Source organism: Cynocephalus volans, chromosome 6 (genome assembly GCF_027409185.1).
Source record: "Cynocephalus volans isolate mCynVol1 chromosome 6, mCynVol1.pri, whole genome shotgun sequence".
Classification (NCBI taxonomy): domain Eukaryota; kingdom Metazoa; phylum Chordata; class Mammalia; order Dermoptera; family Cynocephalidae; genus Cynocephalus; species Cynocephalus volans.
This window is the reverse complement of record NC_084465.1, coordinates 51,292,584-51,316,459: the sequence shown is the minus strand read 5'-3', so window position 1 is coordinate 51,316,459 and position 23,876 is coordinate 51,292,584. Positions and strand designations below refer to the sequence as shown.

The window sequence follows — 23,876 nt, the reverse complement described above, 5'->3', positions numbered from 1 at the left end:
CCTCAGTTCCATTATCCTACCTCAGACAATTAATAATCGCTTAATATCATCTAGCACCCACTCCATATCCAAATCTCTGGAATTGTCCTGAAAATGTCTTATACAGTTATTTTGCTTAAACTAGAATTCAAACAAGGACCACATATTTGCATTGGAAACTCAATTTATGTCAAGAACATCCAACCCTTTTCCTTCTCCTTTTCTGTACTTTTCAACATTTGATGAATATGAGGGGTGGACCGATAGTCCCGGCCTAAACCTAATAAATTCAGTTATCTGGGCCTGTCTCATGAATGTTTAAAGAAAAAGTTCTAAAGTCAATTAAAATATTTTTGTTTTGAATTTGTTGTGACTGGAGACTAAGGGGTCACTTCTATCATAGAATGGGGGTGGGGAGCCACATGGCATCTGTCTCAGCTGCATGAATGGGGGCTCTGAACCTTAAGGAAGAGATTGCAGGCAGAATCCAAAACAACAGTTCCTATGAAGCACATGGCACTATTTGTGCAATGTGAAGTAAAGGAGAGGCATTTTCCTCATTTCTGTACAACACACAGCACAGTGCCATAAAATGTCATGTGACTTTAAATATATTATGTCAAATTTTAAAATAATTCAATCCCCCAAATTAAAACTTTATCAAGATCACTTCCTTTCAAAGCTAGTGGAAGTGAATGGAAAGTTTTATTTAAGTTCTTGTCACATAGTGCTACTATTTAGGCAGGTAAACAAACGCGGCCTTAGTCTTGAAGTACAGGTGTGATTTATTAGCGGTCTTTAGAAAAGTACCTCTTGCAAAAAGTGTGACCACCTGGTAGTTTGAGTAGAGACAGGAGTCCATGGAAAGGAAGGCTATTTTGGCATCTTAAGGATTTGCAGGGGTAGAAGCCTGGAGCACTGGCTCAGCAGAAGTCAGAGCTCCCAGGAAGGACAGTGCGAAAGAGCTGGGCTCTCCTTCACGTGGCCTCACAGGTTCCCTCTCACTCACATGGCCTCATTTAAGAGGAATTCTTACATTCACGTGGGACAGCTTTGAGATTCCAGAAACAACTGGGTGAAATTTTAAAGGGCAACTGACCTCCTGTGTTATAAAGACAGGAGCTGGAAGCAGTGAAATCCGGAATATTACTATTAACACTGCCCTACTTGTAACATCTGGCTGGTGAGAACTAGGGAAACCTTATAAGTGAAAAGAGAATGAAATACCATTAAAAATCATTATTGCTAACTCACAGATACCAAATCTATGAGTAGTAATTAGTCCCATTAATTTCTAACTTTGTAAGATACTGTCCATTTATTTTATATGAAAAAATGGATATATTTAAACTATAGAGAAAAAGTTTTAGTTCTGTAATAGTTGAAGTACCTAGTACAGTATTGGAAATTGGGTAAGAACCAAATGCAAAATAAATGTAAATCATTAACTTCATATTATGATTTTTAGCTTTTAGCATGTTATACCATAATTTTTCTTCCGGTAGGCAATTCCTTTTTTTGCTCAGTTAATTTTTGAATCAAGCGATCATATACGAAATTGTCCTAACATATCTCATCATATTTTAAAGTACCACACCTTTACTTCATTCATGAACTTCATTAATATACCATATAGTATCATTCTAGAATAATGCTAACAAAATAGTATGGGGTTTATACATACGTGTTGAATACATACATCTAATTTAAATTCCTCCCAACTCTGATTTCTTTCATTTTTCGTAGGCTCCAAATGTTAATAGTAATAACAACAATAATAAAGAGAAGCCATGTCTTTAATACAGAGTGACTGGCATCTGTACGTACAGTTCCATGGCATGGTATGATGTGTTGGATTTTTCACAATAAGTCATTTTTCTTATTTCTTTATCTTATGAAAATTACTAAAAGATTCTTTAATACCTACTATAGTTTGAATGTTTCCACCAAAACTCATGTTGAAACTTAATTGCCATCATGATGATATTAAGAGGTAGGACCATTAAGAGGTTATTAGGCCATGAGGGCTACACCTTCATGAATAGATTACTGCCGTTATTGTGGGAGTAGGATCCTGATAAAAGTGAGTTTGGGCCTCTCTGCTCTGGCTCTCTTGTGTGCACTCTTTTGCCCTTCTGCCCTTCCACTTTCTGCCATGGGATGACACAGCAAGAAGGACCTGACCACATGCTGGCACCTTGATATTAGACCTGCCAGCCTCCATAACTGTAAGAACTGAATCTCTGTTCTTTATAAATTACTCAGTCTATGGTATTCTGTTATAGCAACCCAAAATGGACTGAAACAATACCCAGAGGGCTTTTGTGCATGGAGACAAACATTTGTATTTTAATAAACACATTTTTAAGTAAATACTACTTTGGAAAATCAATTTTTCTTAAAGATGTAAATGTTTATTACAAACTTTATTAAGTAAAGTCCCTGAAACAATTTAAACTGCAATTGCAAATTTACAAAGACATTCTTTAGAACACCTCAAATGCTATAAATAGCAAACAAAATATACACAAATACCATATCATTAACTATTATTACTATATGTTACAATTAAAACTTATCCTAAACAACATGAATCTAGTTCATATCTTCATTACTTCTACACTCCGTTATTTTTACTCCCTCCAGATTACAGTAATAATTATTTTAATGCCTTCCCAGGAAAAAATACTGTACCCACTTTCAAAGAATAAGGAATACCTTTGTGGAGCAACAAGAATACAAGATCTGGTTATGAACCAATTAATTCTTGTTTGGCGCTCAGGACCTATTTGTTTTTCCCAAATAATAAAAATCTCAGCCCCTGGAGTCTTAATGTTCAGTTTCTTTTCCATAGTTAAACTTTTTTTGTTGTTATCAGTAAGACTTTTCAAGTCCACATCTTTCATCTGATTGTAGTTTTTTGTCACAAAATGCTCCCCTGTGATAGCAGCATCTAAAAAGCTATATAAGGGAGCAATCTCCTGGACATACTGAATGAAAAAAGCAAGATGCAGAAGGCTGGGATATAGTCTTCTAGGTCTGTGTAAGAAGTCGCAGGGGAGAATACTGTATATTTGCTCATATTTTTCAAAAAGAAACAATGGAAGAATACACAAAAAACTACTAAAATTGGTTTCCTAGAGGGAAGGATGGAATAGGGAGGATACAGAGGCAGGAACGGAAACAATACTTTTCTTAATACTCCTCATTTTATTGTTTTGGATTTTGCTGCCATGTAAGGTTACACATAATTGAAAAAGCATAATTATGTCCAAGAGAAAAATAGATGACCATCAACACAAAAAAAGAATTATTTTAGGTAATGAAAAAGTATTCTTTTTACTGAAAATAGTTGGTGGGCTATATACATATTAATGGTAAAAAGAATCGCATAATTTTCTTAAACTACATTCAGTAGTCTTATTTTTAGTGTATCATATTGTTATTCTAAAATCATTATATGTGCATGGTAGGATATAACTAATAAGCAATTATGTTAATGTTTATAGGAGTCAAGATTCATTAAAAGTGGGTCAACTGGACCATGTGTACCCCCTAATGTGATGCACTAGGAAGACCACAACATCCCTATGCAATATTCTTGTCACCCAAAAAAAAGGAAAAGGAAAAAAAAAGCCTGAATGGAATTGAGCTTCTAGATTTAACTACCAGCTTGCAGGAAATACGGGAAACAGAGCAAGTGAAATAACACCAGAGGAAACAATGACAATGTGGGAAATTTTATGGGAAATGATCAGTTTCCTTCAATAAATAAGTGACATGAGAAAAAATAAGAGTGGAGAATTGTCAATTACAAGAGACATTAGTTAAGCAACATATTGCACTCTGTATGGATTCTGATTTGAACAGAACCATATGTAAAAAGACATTTTTGAAACAGTTTGGGAAACTCAAATATGGTATATATATCTGAATATAATCAGCACTAGATGATATTCAGGAATTATTGTTATTTGTCACATAAGACCACCACACTGTATTTATATTCTCTAGAAATAACATTTCCGATCAGAGATGCACACTGAAGTATTTACTGGTAAAAGAATACAATTTCTGGGATTTGCTTTGTAAAACTCCAGCAAAAAGGGAGGAGGGGAAAATGAATGAACAAGATTGGCAAAACGCTGATTATTGTTCAAGCTGGGTATTGGGTGACCATTATGGAATTCTTTCTACTTTTGTGCTACATTTAAATTTTTCCACAACAAAAAGATTTTTTAATGTTATATACGCCTTCTCTTTTTGTAATTAGTTGACCCATCTGGAGATTTCATTTCCTAAGAAATGAGAATCAAGTCTGTGAAGTTAGTTTCCTCCTTACAACGGTTGGTCCTTCTATCTTAGAACAAACTGTCTTTCTCTCTACTGTTCTGAAAGCACTACCTACTTCTGTAACTGTTTGGCTTACTCACGGTTTCCTGTATTCACTCTTCTCTAAGTGAGCACACATAGTTACACTTTATAAATAGGCATATACAGGAAGTCCTTGCCATGCAGGACTATAGTGTGAGACTGTAAAACACTTTAAAGCAAGCTTAATTAATGAGAAAAATTACAATTGTTTACGACCTTTAAAATTTTTGTTAAAACGTTAAAAACTCTGTTACTGGCATAACTGTATAGGGAACTACATAGAAAAGGAACACGAGGGAAGAAAAGTAAAAGTAGTATTTATTTAGTATGCATAATTTAAAATATCAGAAATATTGAGGACTAAAGTGTTTTATTTCTTTGTTAAAAACTTTTCAGAGAGTAGAACTGTGGTTAGTAGAGGATAAGTGTAGGAGGGAGCAAGATAGGCAGAGGTTGGTTAATGAATACAAACTCACAACTAGATACATACTTTTCTAGTTCTTATTCTAGTTCTAGGGTTCTCTGGCACTGTAGGGTGAATTTATTCTATATTTTCAAATAGCTGCTAGAAGAGAGGATTTTGAATGTTCCCAACACAGAGATGATAAATCTTCGAGGTGACGGATATGCTAATTACCCTGATTTGATCATTATGCATTGTATACTGTATCAAAATATCACTCTGTACTCCATAAATATGTACAATTATGTGACAATTAAAAAATAAATTTTGAAAATTAAAAAAACACAACTTTTCATTTTTCTCTGAGAGTGAAGGAAAAAGGAATTAATCTAGATTCAATCTACACTGAGCCCTCTAAATAAGCAACAACACTAGGACACCATTTTTATGTATAATCTTAAATAGTTTTCTCACTGCTTTTGCAAAGTCCTGTCTCGTTTCTATTTTTCAGAACTTATGATGTGAAGTGGGCATCTTTTCTATGCCTTGGCAAATTGCAATACTCCTTTCTAAGTTTGGATCAGCTTCTAGATCTTTATCTTTTGTGATTTCAATGTCATGAAATATCCCTGAGAATCCCTTTTCTAATAAAACTTTACATTTGAAATAGCTATTCTGTGCAATTAATTGCAATTCTGTGCACTGTTTCTTTTTTAAGGTTCCCTATAGTTTTTTAGCTAGATATTGGATACAACCTGATTTTATATTTCATAAGATCCCTGTCAAATTACTGACAATGAGGTTTACTCCTCTAGATCAGTGGTTTTCAGAAATTTTACCATCTTTTAAAAAGCAACAGTTTTCAACATTTCTACAACGGCAGTTTGCAGATATCTGCACTCCATAGTAGACCAAAGGTCTGTGGATGAATAAATACAGCCAGTAAAACACCCCCACACCGTGATGCAGATCAACTAAGATCCAACATGTGGGTTCTGCCCAGTGTATTGGTGCTTCCAAATCATCCCATGCTTGGCAGAATTATCCCATCCCTCTATTTGTTTCTCTGCTGCAGACCACTGATTAGAATCCAGTGTCATTCTCCACTCATCCTTCTAAATGGATGCTTTAAATTGTTCCTGGCTCTCAGTACCCACCTTGAACACGGCTTTGATTCTGCTTTTCAGTGCCCAACTTCACAAGCAACTCTCAAACCCTGCCTGGGCTTACCCAAACAGCAGCCTTGGGATTGAGACATATCACACACGGTTTCACACGCAAGTAAATGCGTGTTGGTATTTCTCTCCCCACATGCCTTTTGCTATTTTACCTTCTCTTAAATACACAGTCTTTGTTCTAAAAGTCTACATGTCCTGAATTACTTTCTTACCCTCTTTACAGGATCAAAACCAGCTGCTGGAGCTGGTTGTTCCTTTCGGTAACAATCAGGTCTGGCTTTTAAATTAGATCTCATTAATGTTTCAACCATGTCTTTATGAGCAAGGTTCCCCTTATCCTGATCTGAGAGAGCAGATGGCAGAGAGAATGGAGGAGGTGTGGAACACAGAAAGCAGCAGATTAGAAAGAAAACATCCTTCTTTAAAGCTTTCCATTATAGAGACGCATAAGAGATAAGAAGGAAGGGGACTGGGAGAAATTTAATGAAAAGATGTTATCAGAAAGAGGAAGAACAAATGCCTGTCTAAATGCTTCTTGGAAATTGGGGAGGTTACTACGAGTGGGGCTGTGTGTGGTTATGTGTGCGTGTATCATTCCTTCACTTTTCTGGGTGACCCCAGTTCCAAAAACAGTCTAACCTCACACCTCCCATAAGATCTAAAATCTATTTTCGAACTTCCATCAATACTTAAGGTGTATATCTGAGAATGCCTGGATACTGATAATCACCAGCTGATCATCCAATCCAAAAAGTTGTTCCAGGTAAGTTTCAGACAGTCTTCGAATATTTGGTTTCATTGATGGATCAATGCACATATCCCTTTAACAAAATCATAAAACAAAGTCAAAATTAATTTTGTTTCACAGTACAGTCAGCCCATGGTATTCTCAGGGGACTGTTTCCAGGATAGCACCACCCCGCCCCTGGGATACCAAAATCAAGTCCCTTATATAAAATGGCAGTAGTATTCTCTATACAACCCATGCATAGCTTCCCATATACTTTAAATCATCTCTAGATTACTTATAATACCTAATACAATGTAAATGCTATGTAAATAGTTAAGATGCTGTATTTTTTTAGTATGTATTATTTTTATTGTTATTTTGGGGTTTTTTTTTTCTGAATATTTTCCACCTGCAGTTGGCTGAATCTGCAGATATGACACCCAAGTATACTTAGCGCCCAACTGTAGTCAGTTTCATAATTAAACCAGTCATTCTTGTGGGTGGAGTGGAAGGGAAGAGAAGAAAGAGCCATTTCCCCTCGGGAGAGGCATATCAGAGTCACCTGGAACACTCTCAAACTACCCCTCCAAGATTTTGCTGTGTCCCCAAGAAGGGTGTGCCTCCCTGTCTTCATCCCCAACTTGAAATAAACTGCCACGTTACTGATGAGAATACACTATATTTCTCAAGTTGACAACCAGTGGGTAAATTATTCATATTTAAGTCTTTGGGACTTGAAAACCTTATGGAAGGCTCCTTTAATAATCTTGAGATTTCAAGCATTCATTGGCAAGACCTTATTTTGGTATTATACAATGAATGTTTTATCTGCAAAATAAAATATTTCCCTATCAGAAATCAAAACAATACTTACCAAAGAAGACTTTCGAGACCATTTTCAATTATAGTCATGATCATTTCCTCCAAATATTTCAGTGGATCCTCAGGACACGTAACAAGTAGACCACATAACAGTGCCTGGAAAAAAAGAAAATGGAATCAATGTCTCTGAATTTGCATGTTCTTACTAAGCAGCAGATAGACTTATTCTCACATAATTAAATAGCCATTCTGAGTTTTTAAGTAAACATGTTTTTTACATATCCCTCTATATTTGTGTTAATATTTAACTGAAGTCAAATAAAAATGTAGCTTACCTTGCCTCTTTCTAAAAATCCGTAAGTGGCACAAGAAAGATGCTGTACAGTATTTTGCATTAAGTGAGAACTAAGCTCTTTGTAGCCAATGCGAAGGCATAGTTGTGATGCTTTAGATCAGCGGTTTCTACCCTTTTTATGTAGGAGGAACCCATTGTTTTAAGTCAAAAAATTCCTCAGATCCAACCATAAAAGCGATTGAGAAAGTCTGCCATCAAAATCTACTGTGAATTCAAAACTCTTAAAAATGCGTTCCTATTTTATCATCCACAACATCTACAGAGTATGAATAGTTGAAATATTGTAGCAGAGTACACATAGGTGGGAAACAAATGACTTCCTGGATCTAACTTGATGTTTAAAGCACATATATGGAACTCACAAAGCTGCTACTGTCTCGTTTTCCTCTCTGAGTTCCCCCGAAAAGAAGAAACTTCTTGTTAAAAGTACTGGCAAGATATAGAGACCTACTGATTTCTCCACTTGAGACAGAGGAAAAGGTTTACAGCACACATTCCACAGAAACCACCTGAATTCTCTCCAGGCTTTTCTCTTTACCTTCTTGGTTCACTGCCTCCCGGTTGGGTCCAGTGTGGGTGTGTGTTGGGAGTAGGGATGCTTTCTCTGACCCTTCTCCCAGATACGACACCTCCTACCAGCTTTTTGCTATTCCTCTATTTCAGGAACAAAATAATTCCACCTCTTGAGTTATGCAGAACAGTTCTTCCCACATCCACAGGCCAAGGGTCAGCAGATCTAGGCCTGGGAATCTACTCTTAGACTTTCAGCTGTCTTATAGTATCCTCCAAAAAGAAAAAAAAAAAAAAAAAGAGGTTGATTTCTCCTCATTGGACCCTTCATAATACAATTTCCCACTTTGCAGTAGCTTCCCTGTCCCCCTTAGTGTGCAGCTAAGATTTCAATCCTTTCCCCTCCAGCTCTGCCTCCTGACCTCGCCCCACTTAGCTGCTCACAGTGAGTACTCAGCCATCTGTAGACTGACTTCTTTCTTCTTTCTCCCCCAAACCATGAGAATATGGTTGCACAGGAGGATCAGTGGTTCTTTACCACACATGCAAGCTGGATTTGAATAGTCATCTATTATCTAAACAGCCAGCAAGAATGGATCCTATGTGGGACCTAATAGAAAGGCTGAAGTCTTCTATTACCTGGAGGCCGATCAGAATTCCAGCAGCTCCCTGAATAGCCCCAAGGAAAAGCCCATCTGCTCTCTGGCACTTCTGTACCTTGGTCTTCTGGGTCTCCAGAGTATTGAGTTTCTGTGCTCCCCACTCCACATCCCTTCCTGTCTTATTCTGGTACCCTGAGGACATCTACATCAGAATCATCTGGGGGAGTAAACTGGTCTCTGAGGATGGGGCCTAGGAACCTGCATTTTAATAAGCTCCTCACGTGATTCCTAGGCACCCTGAAGTCTGAGAACTAGTACTCTAATGGAGTTCAGTTTCACAGTGAATTCTTAAGAAAGTTGGGATCTGATTAATGAGTTATCAGAAATTACTTATTTCTTTACATTTCCAAGCTCCACAGATCAGAAAACTGCTTTTCTTGGAAAGTTATCATGCAGAAGTCAAGTTGAGAGGATAAGTCTCTGGAATGCTAATAAAGACATATGAAACTTGCAGAGTTGAAATGTTCACTTTTTTGCATAGGAAATCTCATTGTTCATCTTTTCCCACTGGCCAAAATAACACAGCATGAGGTATCATATCTTAATGAGTGAAAAAGTGCATAGGTACATGCCAATAAGACAGCACTGTCAATGAATCAATACCTTTTCTGCCTACTCAATGGAAATAAAAATCACAGAACTTTTAATTTAGTTTTTATTATAAGCAGAAGCAAAATATGCAGATATTCCCACAAGATCAATGCTTGGCCCTCAAAAACATTAATCAGGGCTTTATTATTGCTAGGCTTCCTAGTAAAAACTTACATAATCAAGGACAAAAAAAGACCATGACTTAATTATCTTGATTGGCTTTCTCAAGCTTATAAATTCACAAAACAATTACGTAATCCTCCACTTTCTTTTGGCTCTGCTTCCCTAATCTCAGTGCCCAATATTTCTCAAATATTCTGAAAGATGTTCTGGGTATTGAGGACAAACATGGGTTTATCCAGGACAGTTGCTTCCACTCCTTTCCACCGCTCCCTATCTTTCAAGGAGCAGGATAATGCAGTGGGTAGAGTCCACTGAATTTAAATTCTGGGTCTGCAATCTTCCAGTGTGCAGCCTCTGATAAGTTACTTCTCTGTTTCTGTGTTTCTGTAACTAAAACGGAATAATAAATGTACATGTGTCAGGCTATCATGAGAATTAATGAATTAATACACGTAAACTGCTTCGAATAGTGTCTAACACAAAACAGGCATTCAGCCAATAATGACAGCAAGCCATTATCATTATTTCTAACCATTCCACTGCTAATTATCATCTGCATTAGAGGAAAAGACTTGGACAAAGAGAAAAGAAATTCAAACTATTTCCTTATACCACTCAATGTTCAGTGTGAAGACATGAGACAGACAGACACTGAGTTTATACCAAGCCTAAAGGAAGAGGTTAGAACAAATACATTTAGGGGGAAATGGCTGAGAGAGAACTTGATAAAACAATTGTTCAAGTATAAATAGCAAGATAGTAACTATCCTTTATAACTCTGGGTAGGCATATAAAAACGGATGTAAGACACTTAAAAGAGTAAGTCTTTATCTTCTTAGATACTCGGATAAACATGGTGAAATATGCTAAAGGCCTAAATAGTAATACAAAAAAATAACTGCTCCAAGAGTGTAGAGATAAAAATGATTATCAAATGCTTTTGGGGCCCTCAGCAGCTGGAGAAACTTCCAAGTGGCAAGGAGAGGGCAGGGAGCTTGCAGATGAGGGAAGAGGAAAAGCAAAGCCCCAGGGGCACAGACCGGTTTGGCTATAATAAAGAATGAATGTAAGAAAGTAGTAAATAGGGCTGCTGTGAGGAAGCTGGACCTGCACCAGGACATGTGTCCTCCTCTAGATCCAATAGTTCATTCATGATCAAACCCCACCAAGATCAATCACATGGCCAAGGGTGACTATGGATGATCTTGACTTTTAGAAAGTATATTCTTGCTTCTGGATTTTCCAGATGAGACAAAGAAGGGTCAGGTGACTCACAGAGCCAGCAGCTTTTTAAACTACACACCCACGGCTCCTCCTTTCCCCTACAACGCATTCACACAAAATTGTATACATGCGTATGCATCTTCCTCCAGAACCTGGAGTGAGGGGTTCACTTTATCTATCTGGAAATATTTTGTTCGTATACAAACCCAGAAATATTCTTCTTTTAAACAGATGGTAGAATAATCAATATACAGCTCTGCGCCTTTAAAAAATGAGGTTACTTTTAAAAATGCAATGTCTTAGTTACAGAAACCCTTTTACTCAGGAACACGTTTGAATTCCTAAACACTGTTCAAAGTCCTTTCTACCTCCCCATCCCCCATCCACAACCCCTGAAACAAGTCCAGAGTGACATCTCACAAAAATCGCCACTCTCATCTGGGACGGAGATAGAGTTGCATGTTGTTATTTGGGGGATATCTTAATTTGTTTATGGAAGTTAAGTTAAAATTTTGAAAACAAAGGCTTCTATGTCTTGTCAACATTTAAAGAGATGGTGTCAAGTTTTTATTTTAGAAACTATAAATGAAAGTATCTTGAAGATTTCTGAAAGGGGCCAACTGGCTTCAACCTTTCAGAAGGGACCTCAGGCAGGAGAAGATGCCTCTGGGACCAGACTTGAGGGTTTTTAAAGCAAGCTGGAGAGTGAGGAGTCGCAGCCTCCGTGAGGTGAGAGCAAGACACAGGATTCTGATACCTGCTGGCTGTTCCTGTCCCGATGGGGAGGGGGTCCCAGCCATCTAATCCCTAGATAAGGACATTGTTACCAGAGAAATAATAAATCATATGCTTTTTGTTTTAGTGTCCCATGGCTTTGCCTCAGGAACTACATCTGTGAATTGGTAGGCTGGGTGCAGGAAGTCAGCAAAGAAAAAACCCTCTGGAGAAGCCACAGCCTTTCCCGACAAGGTCCAGCAAAATGAGTTCGTGTAACCAGTTTCTCCTCTCCTAAACTGGCAGGGTGGTCCCTTGCTCACATAATCAGTAATCCCGGATTCTTGCATCTCTGACAAACATGTGCAACAGTTAGTCCCTAAAAAAAATACCCAGTAATAGAGTCTATGTAATTTAGAAATAAATGCCATATTTAAAAAATACAGATTGGCAACTTAATCTTGAAAGAAACATAAAGCATAAAAGCTTTTCATAAAATCATAAAAATTTTTTAAAACTTTGCTTAAAAATCATGATTTGTAGCTTAAGTATGCCCTCTGCTGGGAAGATCTAGTTCTGTAAATTCTTTTCCTTTCCCAAACATTAAACTGAAATCTGAGCTCACAATTTGACAAGCATTTTCTTACTCTCAGATACGATCACTAGGTACACCTGCTTAATAATTTTGTAGACACTACATCCATAATATCTAGCTCATCTTTGGTCCCTATGGGGCAGACCTTGTTCACCTGTAGACAGTGTGTTGACTTTTACCTAGTAGAAAACTGAGGGAAAAACAGATTTCTAAATATTTTTTTATTGCCTACTGTCTGAAATTCTACCAGTAGTGCTTCATTGTGTCGGCTTCTATCTTAATGATCTCTTTGAAAGTGCAAATGCCTTTGGGAAAGAGTATCTCCAAAGGAGAGCATATTAAGGAAGAGTATCTCAGAGTTCTAAGAGAGAGAAATGCTGAATGTGGTGAGTGAGGAATCAGAAAGCAATACTCAGTTTTCCTACAACTCTACGTAGATGCAGGCCCCAAGTATCTACACTAGATGTTAAAAATAACTTTGAATTTCTAAAATATATTTTTCCTGAATATTAAAATAATTTATGTAGAGTATTATCTTATTGCCCAAATTTTCAAGTATCTGATCATTTGGTTCATGTATTTCAAATCTAAAATTAAAGTTTAAAACATACTTGACTCCAAGGCAAAACAAAAAAGAAGCCTTCCTATACCTCTATGTTTATATCTTTTGTATAAACAACAGATCTGGATTGCATGAAAGTCATATATGATACTGATGGTCTATGATGGAAAAGACTAGCTTGCTGCAAAGCTGAGGACATGAACCATGAAGGAAGAGATTATTCCCTGACAGAATCATGAGGTTTGACCACAGTGGTTTCAGATTAACTTTTCAAATCAGAAAAAAATTAAAAAAAAAAAAAACTCGGGAATCCCAAAATATAATCCAGATAAAAGCAGAGCTGCTCTCGGATGTGCAGCATGGGGACAAAGGGAAGAAGCAGAGCTCACTCTTTTTCCTCCCATAGAGCAGTACCATAGGAGTCCTTAGAACCGTAGAGTTCTGCAAAAAAGAAAAGAAAAACCTTAGAGATCTACCGGTACACAATTAGCCACAGATAGGCCTGTCTGGAAGCTGGACCAGGGTGAGAGGGTTTTATGAAGGTGCCAGCTGTGACAGAGGCTGGCCTGTCTAGGAAACAACGTGCCCAGGAGATCTCAGCTGTGTGACCAGAGGCAAAAGGACTCTTGTCCTAAGGAGACCAGACACAGGCCTGCAACTGGGCCAGTTAGCCAGCCAGCCTAGGATGAGAAACCAGACCTTCACAGCAATCAATACTTTTGTTTCCTGCACTTTATTTCTGTTTAAATCTCCATCAATAAAGTTCATTTGAAAATGATATGGGAAAGCAAAAAAGGAAGCATTTTTCCCTATACTTAGGCCAGCATTTCATTACTTTGTTTTAATGTATGAACATTTTTTTCTGATTATAAAAATAGCATATGTTCTATGCAATTTGGAAAATTCAGGAAAAAATGCAAAGAAGAAAATAAAAATAAAAAACAAATAAAATTTTAAAATTTTAAAAATTAAAAAAAGAAAAGAAAAATCAACCATCATCCTGCCAACCAGAAACAACCTCAAACAAAAATTAAGTTGGTCTTTCCTCAATGCATACATATTTTTACAAAATTATTATCATTCTATAGATTGCTTTGTATCTTTTTTTTTTTTTTTGGCTAATCATGAACATTTTTTCATGTCATCAAAAATTCTTCAAAAACATCATATATTGAAGTTGGTTGATAATCTACTGTAAAAAGTGAACCATAAAGCTTAATAACTTTTAGATGGCTGGTCATTTAGGTTGTTTCTTTTTCCCACTGCTAAATATGATATACCTATTTAACTATCACTACTGATGATGACAGATGCACAGCTTCATCTCTAACCATTTCCCTAGGATAGATTTCTATAAAAATAAGGAATCAAAAGGTATATATTGAAGATCTTCATACTGATTTCAAAACTGCTCTCCCAAAAGATTTTATCATCTTACACTCTCAGCAGCAAAAATTAAGAGTGTGCACTTCACTTCACATTTGCCCACACTAAGAACCATAAAATTTTTATTTCTGTTGATTTGATGGGTTAACAATTGGAATTCATTTTCAACTACACTTTTTATCAGTGGGGTTAAGTAAGTTTTCTTACATTTACTAACCATCTCGGATTTCCCATATATTTGTCCTTTATTGGGATGGGCTTCATTTAGACAGTGAGGCAAACGGCAGTAACCAAAGAGAAAATCCCAAAGGGATGGTAAAATTCAGAAAGACAGGAGGGCAGCTACTTGGACTTCCTCTCTGTCCTCAGAAGTCTCCTCTAGGGCCCTTCTCAGCTAAGCATTTAAAGAGGCTTTTGTGGTTTGTTTCACAAACCACCCAACAGTTAACGTATGACTTAGGTTCTTGAAACATCCCTCATTTTCATAATAAAAACCTAATCAATGTGGTTCCTGAAGTTTTAAAAACAGATATAAAATTTGTGAGAACAAGAACCCCATGTGTGGCCCCGCTGATTGCTGTGATGGAGGCGGCCAACCTCACTGGCCAATAGACAGCACCTCCACCTTCGCTGTGCCACTCATTCCTCCTGAAGTTCCGGAAACTGTGGCACAATGAAAAAGAACAGCCTTCTCAGACAGAATGATCATTTCTGGGTCAAGGGTAATTTTCCTTGGCTTATAAAATTTGTCAATATATTGTATATCTGCACTGTCCAGTATGGCAGCTGTGGTTACATGTGGCTATTAAGCACTTCCAATGTAGCTAGTCCAAACTAAGTGTTCTAAGTGTAAAGAACACACCCAATTTTAAAAACTTGTTCTGATTTTATATTTTATATTAAGTCCATGTTGAAATGATTATTTTGGGGTAGACCGGTATATATAAAACATATTGTTAAAATTAATTTCACCTGTTTCTTGTTACTTCCTTAATGTGCTTGTTGGACATCCAAATGGATAAATGCTCAGAGAGCTCAAGAAAAAAGTATGGGCTAGAGACAGCTTCAGAGTCAAGCTGCAAGTGTAAGCCATTGAGATCTTTTCTACTAGAACGAGGTAGATGCCCCACAAACATTTGCAGATAGAATGGTCTGATGCAACCCCCTTAGCTGACCACTCTTGCCATCCCTCCCCACCCTGCCCCCACAAGAAAGGCTGGCTGGTGTCAAGATCCTTATCTGTTCAAAAAAATAAAACTTACCTGAGTAACTTGAGTTGAACATACAATCCAGCAGTCTTTAAGTAGCATGTGAACCTCTAAGAGCCCACAGAGGCTCTCCAAGGGATGTGTGGGCATGAATGTGGTATAAAGAAATCCATTTCCAGATCCTCAACTTTCCTATGTATTCTTTCCTAAAATTGATCTGCCTGAGGACACATTTTACGATATTCTTTTTCTACTTTTCCCTTCATAATTGCTTTCTCCTGCTCTAGAAAATAAAGGCCTGCATGTCATCCATCTGGAATCTTACTATAAAGAGACAGAGATTTAGAAACTTGCTCAAAGTCACCCCACTAATAACTGGTGAAGCCAAGAATCAAACGTAGGCAATCTTACAATAAAACATAATCCCCTCATATTGCTTCAGATGCTTTAGGTTTCGAGTAACAAACCTCAACTTAACATTGAATTTATTGACTCCTACAACTAGAAATTCAAAGGCAGATAAAGCTTCAGTGTGGGTTTAATCCAGTGGTTTACTGATGTCACTAGAAGCCTGATTTCTTTCCATTTCCTCACTCTGCCATCCTTGGAATCCACTTCACCCTAAAATTCTCTCTCCTTGTGGGCACAAGATAATCAGCATCCAGAGATGGTGTATCTCTGTCCCAGCATTCCAACCAGCATCCTGATCTAAATCGGCCTGGATCACATCTTGCCCTCTCCCATGATCCTAAACCGTTCCCTCCCTGTGGTCACAATCACTGTGGCCAGGAAAACTTGAATGCACTGATTGTTGCAAGCCAGTCAGGATCCAACCCCAGAGATGGCAATAATCAGTTTCCTTGAAGCACATGGGGTATCTGAGGGAAGAGGCAGGTTATGGAATAAGAGTGTAGGAAATATTAGAAAGAGGGAAATAGATGTTGTGTAGGTAACTTGTTTATGCCCATTACACATATGTTCCTGGAGAACATAGAAAAGGAAGAAGGAAAAAAAGGGAGGGGGTAATTATTACAGAAGTTTTGTGACCTACTCACAGGGTGATGGTGTTTGAGCCACATCTTAATTTTTCAGATAATGCTTTGAGGTCCAACTTGATCTGACTCCCCTTCTGCAACAACTCAACTATGACAGATTGTATTTTCCAAAATGGCCGTGTGTCAGGCTGGGTCAGAGACCCTTCAAACCCATTGTGCAGACTGGGTCACAGACCCCTCACATGCAGGTGGCGAGCTAGGTAATTGGAAAGATACTGGGAGCCGCTGGCAAGGTTGACATGTGTTATTCGAATGCGAGCTCAGCCCCCACAGCAGCAGCCCACAGCGTCCTCCGGCAGATCCAGCGGCAGGGGCCCCCTGGTGGCCTCTGGATGGCGTCCCGGGAGCACTCCCAGGGGCGTCCTGGGGGTTCTGTGGATCAGAGCCATTTGTCCTTTATACTTAAGTCAGATATCCCAGGGACACCTGGGTGCGAGTCAGATAACAAAGGAACACCTGGTACACATGCGCAATTACATCAGACAGTAACCAAGAACACCTGGGCGCACAGGAGCAGTTAATGTATTTATGTCAAACAGGCTAGGTCATTCTCGGCAAGTCTCCGAACAGCTGAGGGACCCTGACCCTTTTTCATTTTCCTTACACCGTGACAATATCTCCCATCCCACATGCTCCTTTTGCAATGTGACTTTGATATGCCTTCCACCAAGAAATGCGTTCTATGTTCCCACCCCTTGAATCCAGGTGAAAATAGTTATGTTGACTTCCAAGCCTGGGCATAAGTGGTGATATAACTTTTACCTGGTTCACTTAGGGGATGCTTGCTCTTAGAACCCAACTACCATACTCAGAGGAAATCCAAGCAGTCCATGGAGAGGCCCACATGGAGAGGAAAAAAGCCTCCTGGTTCACAGACCTGGCTGAACTCCCAGCCAACAGCCAGCACCAACTTGCTAGGAATGCAAGTGAACCATCTTAAAAGTGGATCTTCTACATCTGTTGATCCATCTCAGACAGTACGCATGGAGCAGAAACAAACTGTCCCTGCAAAACCTTGCCAGAATTTCAGAATTTTGAGCAAATTAAATGATTCCTGTTGTTTTAAGCAACCAAATTTTGCTGTTGTGTTACATGGCAATGGGTAACTGATACATCAAGCAAACAAAAAATGACTATACTGCCAAATCAAAGCTGTCATTCTATCCATCCCTAGCTACATACGTTCTGAGAAAAAAACACCAAGGTATGACTACCTTTCATTTTATCTTTTTAAATTTCAAATATATGTTCAATTGCTCAGAGGTAGGCTAGGATTGGTAGATATTTGAGTTTTACCAGGATTAGGTACTTGTCAAATCAATGGATAGAGAGACAGGTAAAGTAGATAATGGTACTTGAAAGTGATTAACATGACTGTGGTATTTTAAAAACATGTCTACAGATTTTTGGCATTGCTCCCTTCAGGAAGTGGAGTTTAATTCCCCTCCCCTTGAATATGGATTAGCCTTAATGATTCACTTCTAATGAATAGAATACAGTGGAAGTAATGTTGAGTGATTTCTGAGGCCAGGTAATAAAAGGTCATGCTACCTGGTTCTATCTCTTGGACACTTATTTTGGAACCTAGCCTTCATGCCGTGAGGAAGCTCAGGCCACATGGAGAGGTTACCATAGATGTTCTAGCTGGTAGTCCCAGTTGAGGTGCTAGTCAACAACTGGCATCAACTGCCAGATATAAGTAATGAAGCCTTTGAGATGACTTTAATTCCAGCCACTCTGACATGCAAGTGTAAGAGAGATCTTAAGCAAAAATACCCTGTCAATTTCCATAACTCTGAGAATAAAATGATTAATGTTATTTTAAACCATTAAATTTTGTGTAAACTCTTTATTCAGCAATTGATATCTGCAACAATGATGAACCAAGGAACTAAGATGGATAAAGAGAGAAATGAGGATATGAGGATAATATCTGATAGTGGAAAAATCATTAAATGGATGAACTGGTGGTGTCAATTGAGTTGAAGAAGTGATAGAGTGGAAGTTCTAGAGTGATTGAGCCAGGAAGTTGGAAGGAAAGTAGGATGAAAAAATGGAGATTTCAAAGATGGTACACAGCAATTTGGAACAAAATGGTCAAGAGTATGACCACAGAAGCAGATGGCTAAGGAATGGTGAAAGCAAGGATAATTGGAAGAAAGGTCAAAGATATGAAAGGAACATCCCTGTGGATGTTGAAGCCACCAAGAACAATGATAGAAGTAGAGGTAGAAAGGAAGGTGGTGAGGCAGATGCCAAAGTTATCAACAAAGCAAATAGTTACCAAGAGGCTGATACATAATAAATAAAGTGAGTGCTAAATCTGATGTTATGAACCTTAAAGAAGCTGAGGTTTTAGAAAAAACAGGGAAGATATGTAGTTTGGAAGTGGTAATGGGGAGCAAAGGAGGACACCTACCCCATCTCTGATCTGAGGTAAACTGAGAAGTGAAACAAAAGCAGACTTCACAGAACTTTACTTCTGAGTAGGATGTGGAAAGTCACCATGGTCCAATGATCCTGCCACAACAACCAGGAAAAAACCAGATATGTTACAAAAAAAAGCATGTTTTGAAAAGATATTGGAAAGCTATGGAATTCCAGAAGAGGAAGAACTTTCTGAAATGAGCTGACGATGGACAACTGTTTTCCCTGGGACATCTACCAATTCTGGGTATGAAATGAGAATTGGGCTGGCCCCAGGCAGAGGAACTCTACCAGTGGGAAGAGGAAACAGTAGGTTTTAGGGGATGACATAATAGATTAGAAACTTGAGGTGCCCCAAATGTAGCCACTTTCTCCCATAAGATATTTGCTGTGTTCTGGCAGTGTTCATTTAAGAGGCTGGGGAACTAGAACAACAACTCCTAAAAGGCAGAGTGAGTCTCTCATAATCTCAAAGAAAGGAAAGGAAGCCCGCCTCAAACATATGGCTAGCCTAACCCTCAATACACTCACTTGCCAAATTTCAAAGTTGAGGGCCCGGGATGGAAGCTAAAAAGCTAAACTCAAAAACCTCTGAAGGGCAAACTGAATCGCTTGCAACCTCTTGGGCCAAGGAGACAGAGACCTGCTACCTTCTAGACCAAAAGCACAGAATAGCTATGCCCAACGAACAGGGACAAACCAGATGTGGACTGAATCTAAATAAAACTGAGTCCAGACAATAGTCAACCCAGCTCAATCCCAGCCTGGATCAAGGTCATAAACTCTTCACCCTATAGAAAGGAAAGGGAGAACTCTCTCTGGTGAAAAAACGTGAGGGCACTCCAAAGTATGTGTAAAAATCGAATTAAAAGAGAATACAAATCTCTCCATGAACTTTTTAAACTACAATTGTATATCATCTGGAGCATCTACTGTTCTTTTTTACACAATGTCCAATAAGAAATTGCTAGATATGTGCAGAGACAGAAAAATGTGAAGAATAATCAACAGAAGAAAACAACGATCGAAGCAGACCCACAGATGATCCAGATATTCAAGTTAAAGGACAATGACTTTAAAATAACTATAACTAACACGTTAAAGACAAGAGGAAAAGACAGACAAAATGGATGAAAAGATGCATAATTAATGTATAGAAAAGAACTGGAATGCATAAAAAAGAATCAAATGGACATTCTAGAACTCAAAATTATACTGTCTAAAATTAAGATTTCATTTAATGTATTTAACAGTACACTGCATACAGCATAAAACAGAATTAGTAAGCATGAAGACGGTCAATGAAAAAGATCCAAACTTGAGCACAGAAAGAAAAAAAGAATAGGGAAAAAACAGAACAGAGCAAAGAGTCATGCAGGACAAAGGGAAAAAAAAACCAAACAGATTTATGATTAGAGTCTCAAAAAAAGAGAGAAAATTGGGCAGAAACAAGGGGGCTGGAGTATTAGCTCAGCTGGTTAGAGTGCAGCCTCATAACACCAAGGTCAAGGGTTCAGATCCCTGAACCAGTCAGCTTAAAAAAAAAATTAAAAAAAGAATTTTCTAAAACTGATGAAAAACATCAGTCAATAGATTTGGTAAGCCCAGTGAAACCAAGTTGGGTTTTTTTGTTGTTATTTTTAAAAATCAGCCTCTGTTAAAGAAATTTTCAGGGAAATGATGTTATAGGTAGACAACCAGGTTTTATTTAGGACAAGCAGGTGAAATTCAGAAGAGGTTAAATATACAGGGAAATTTATGATGAAAGATTATTTATGTATTCCAAAGCTTGCCGAAGATGGATTTTAGAAGAGTGCAGGGCCTGGGAAATTAAGTCAGATGAATAGATGTACAGAGATATGAGAAAGAATGAAATTCATCTTGATAGTCTCTTAAGGGAAGTGGGTAACAAGTTTAAGGTGGTTGTGTGGGGCCCCAGAAGACTGTTCTCTTGCACCTGCTGGTAATGTGGTAGCAGAGGTGAGTGAAGGACTCCTCATAAAGTATCATCTCAGGCAATGGGGAGCACTTATGAGGGTCTCTTCTCTCTGGGGCAGAGCAATGTGGGAGGCTGGTGAGGAAGCAGTGTTCTCATCCAAAGGAGGAACTAGGGACTGTCTTTTTACAGCTTTGTGGTGTTAGAGCAACTAGAGAGCAAGGAGGGAGAAGCTATCATTTCCCTGATGTACCCCGACCCTCAGTTCAAGTCCACTTCTGTTCCCTGTTCCATGGCCATACCCCAGACTAAGTCATTACTCAGAATGGCTCTACCCTGAACCTTAAATACAAACATTGCTCTTTCTGACCCCCACCTCCTACTTTTCCAGCTCCCTCACTCAATTACACAACTGGGAAGATGGGTACCATGCTCTCTACATATTTTCAAGTATAACTGTACGGAGGTAAAACATGAATGAAACTCATTATAAAAAATTAAAACAATACAGAAATGTATAGAGTAAAAAGTTAGAATTCTCCTTCATCTCCTCCCCTAAAACTATCCCCACCCCCGACCAAACATCTGCTATTAATAGTTTGGCATATGTTCCATGCATGCATTATTGTCTTAAATATATACACACAAACATATACATACATATACACTCATATTTATACATATATGGAATCAGACAGACAGTGCTATGGTTTGAATGTCCCCTCCAAATCTCCTGTTGAAACTTAATCCCTATTGTAACATTATCAAGAGGATAGGAAATCCAACTATGGTATTTATATTAGTCTGTTTCTGTTGCTTACAACAAAATCCCTGGAACTGGGTAATTTATAAAAAAAGAAATTTATTGCTTACAGTTTGGGAGGCTGGGAAGTCCACAGTCCAGGGAACACATCTGGTGAGGTGACTCTGGAGGTGGCTTTACAGCAATGCAGGGGTCTCACATGGCAGAAAATGGCGGAGCAGAGAGAAACTAACCTCTCATATGCTCTCCTTTTAAAGCCCTCAGAACCATGCCCCTGACCACCATTAGTAATCCTTTCACCACATGATCCTACAGTCTAATGACCTCTTCAAGGCCCCATTACAATAATAGGATTTCCCACCCTCTTTACGCTGTCACAGTGGGGACTAAGTTTTGGGGAGACATTCAACCCAAGGCAGTATTTGAAAAGTGGGGCTTTTAAGAGTTGGAGCTCTTTACTGGGTTAAACCATTCATGGGTTAGTGAATTAATGGGTTATTATGGGAGTAGACTGGTGGCTTTATAAAGGGAGGAAGAGAGCACATGAACTAGCTCTTGCTTTCTTGCCCTGCACCACCCTGCAGAGTCCTGTGCCACCCTGCAGAGTCCCCACCAGGAAATGTGCTCCCTTGACCTTGGACTCCCCAGCCTTCAAAGCTGTAAGAAATAAAATTATTTTCTTTAAAAAGTACCCAGTTTCAGATACTCTGTCGTAAGCAATGAAAACTAAGACAGATAGATAGTGGGCACTTTGCTGGGCAACTTGCAGTTTTTCTTTTCTTTCTTTTTTTTTTTACTTAATAATATGCCTTGGGATGCATTTCTTCTCAATAGGTACAAATATATTCTAAATATCCCACTCCCTTAATCACGTTTAGGTTGTTTACTCTTTTTACTACGTAATAATGTTATAATGAATATACTTGTACATCTTTATGAACACATGGGCAAGCATTTCTCTAAAGTAGATCCATAGAAGTGGAAATGCTTGACCAAAGCATATGCGTACTTAATATCTTAATAAATATTTCTAAATTACCATCCAGAAAAGGAGGGAGGCTGTACCAAATTACTCTCCCAACTGCATAGGAGAGTTATCACCTCCAGCTGGGCTTTCCTCTTTCCCTCCTTGGATGTATCTCCCTCCCTCATTCTCCACATAACTTATCTTTACTGAAACCTCCTACTACACACCACCACCCCATCCCCATCAAAACACAAACACACACATTTTTGGCAAATCTCTCACCAGAGGAGGACTTCCTCAGCTTCCTACTCCCAAACTCACGAGCCTGCTATCCCGCCCCATCCTGTCCTTCCCTCCTGTTGTAATGGAGCGGGGGGGTGGAGGGAGGGAAGGTGGAGGGAGTCGAGTTAGTCCTTCCTCCTGTCTAAAGGCAATCCTGGTTGTCAGGGTCCTCCTCTTCAGGAAGGGCTGGCCACATTCTGCCTAAAGGTCTCAGCTTTCACTCTCTCCTCAGCTAACCTCAGTCTGCCCTGACTGCTCCACTGAAACCGTACCCTCACCTCGGGCTGAATCCACGGAACCCCTTCAAGTCCTTATCTTAAGTGACTGTTGCCCACTCCCTCCTTCTTAAAACACTCTTCATAATGCCACACCCTCCTGATTTTCCCCCTCTGTCTCTCTGGCACTTTTCTTACTCCTCCTCTTGCTCTCAGGCTCTTCCTGTCCAAACCTTAAAAGTTTGTTTGGGGTTTCCGTCCCCGGCCCCGTGCTCTTTCTCCCTGGGAGATGTCACCCACTTCCCACTTTCAGCCATCATCACCCTTATCTTCTCCTATCTGATCTGTATCTTCAACCCAGACTGGTCCAAATTTGGCTTCGCCCTCTCCCGTTCGGCTCCTCCTTCCCCCTCAGCCAAATCCTTAGCCCCTCCTCCGGGACCTCTTCTGAGTCCTCCCCCCTTCGGTCGGTCGTCGTCCGCCGCCACGGGGCTCCAGTACCTCGCAGACCTGAGGAATGTAGTTCTCTTTGAAGTAGTTCCTCAGCCTCGGGTGGGCAGAGCGTAGCGAGGCCATGGTCAGAGACCTGAGAAGCTGCGTTCTGTTGGCTTCACCTCGCCCAGGCTGGGGGCTGGGCGCGTCGGAGCGTTGCCCGGGCAACCACGGGGGCGGGGCGCGGGAGGGCCCCGGGGCCGCAGCGCCCCGACAGGTGCAGGGAGGGAGGTGCACCTCGGGCGGCCGACTAGGGTGTCTCCGCGGGCCGCGCAGTCCGTGCAGCTCTTCCAGGAGCCCGGCTCCCCGCCCCACCTGGTGGA

The 23,876-nt window shown here is 39.3% G+C and overlaps 1 protein-coding gene across 1 annotated transcript in view; it reads right to left on the bottom strand.

The window, feature by feature from the left end:
• The window catches only part of FBXL13 (F-box and leucine rich repeat protein 13), a 242,872-nt gene extending 219,235 nt beyond the window's left edge, over window positions 1-23,637 (bottom strand). The window contains exons 1-3 of the mRNA XM_063101040.1: window positions 23,563-23,637; window positions 7,539-7,642; window positions 6,665-6,755 (exon numbers count right to left, since the gene is read on the bottom strand). Of these exons, the coding sequence (XP_062957110.1) occupies window positions 6,665-6,755; window positions 7,539-7,642; window positions 23,563-23,637 (270 nt within the window). The remainder of the gene's footprint in view (window positions 1-6,664; window positions 6,756-7,538; window positions 7,643-23,562) is intronic.
• Between the last annotated feature and the right edge of the window lie 239 nt (window positions 23,638-23,876).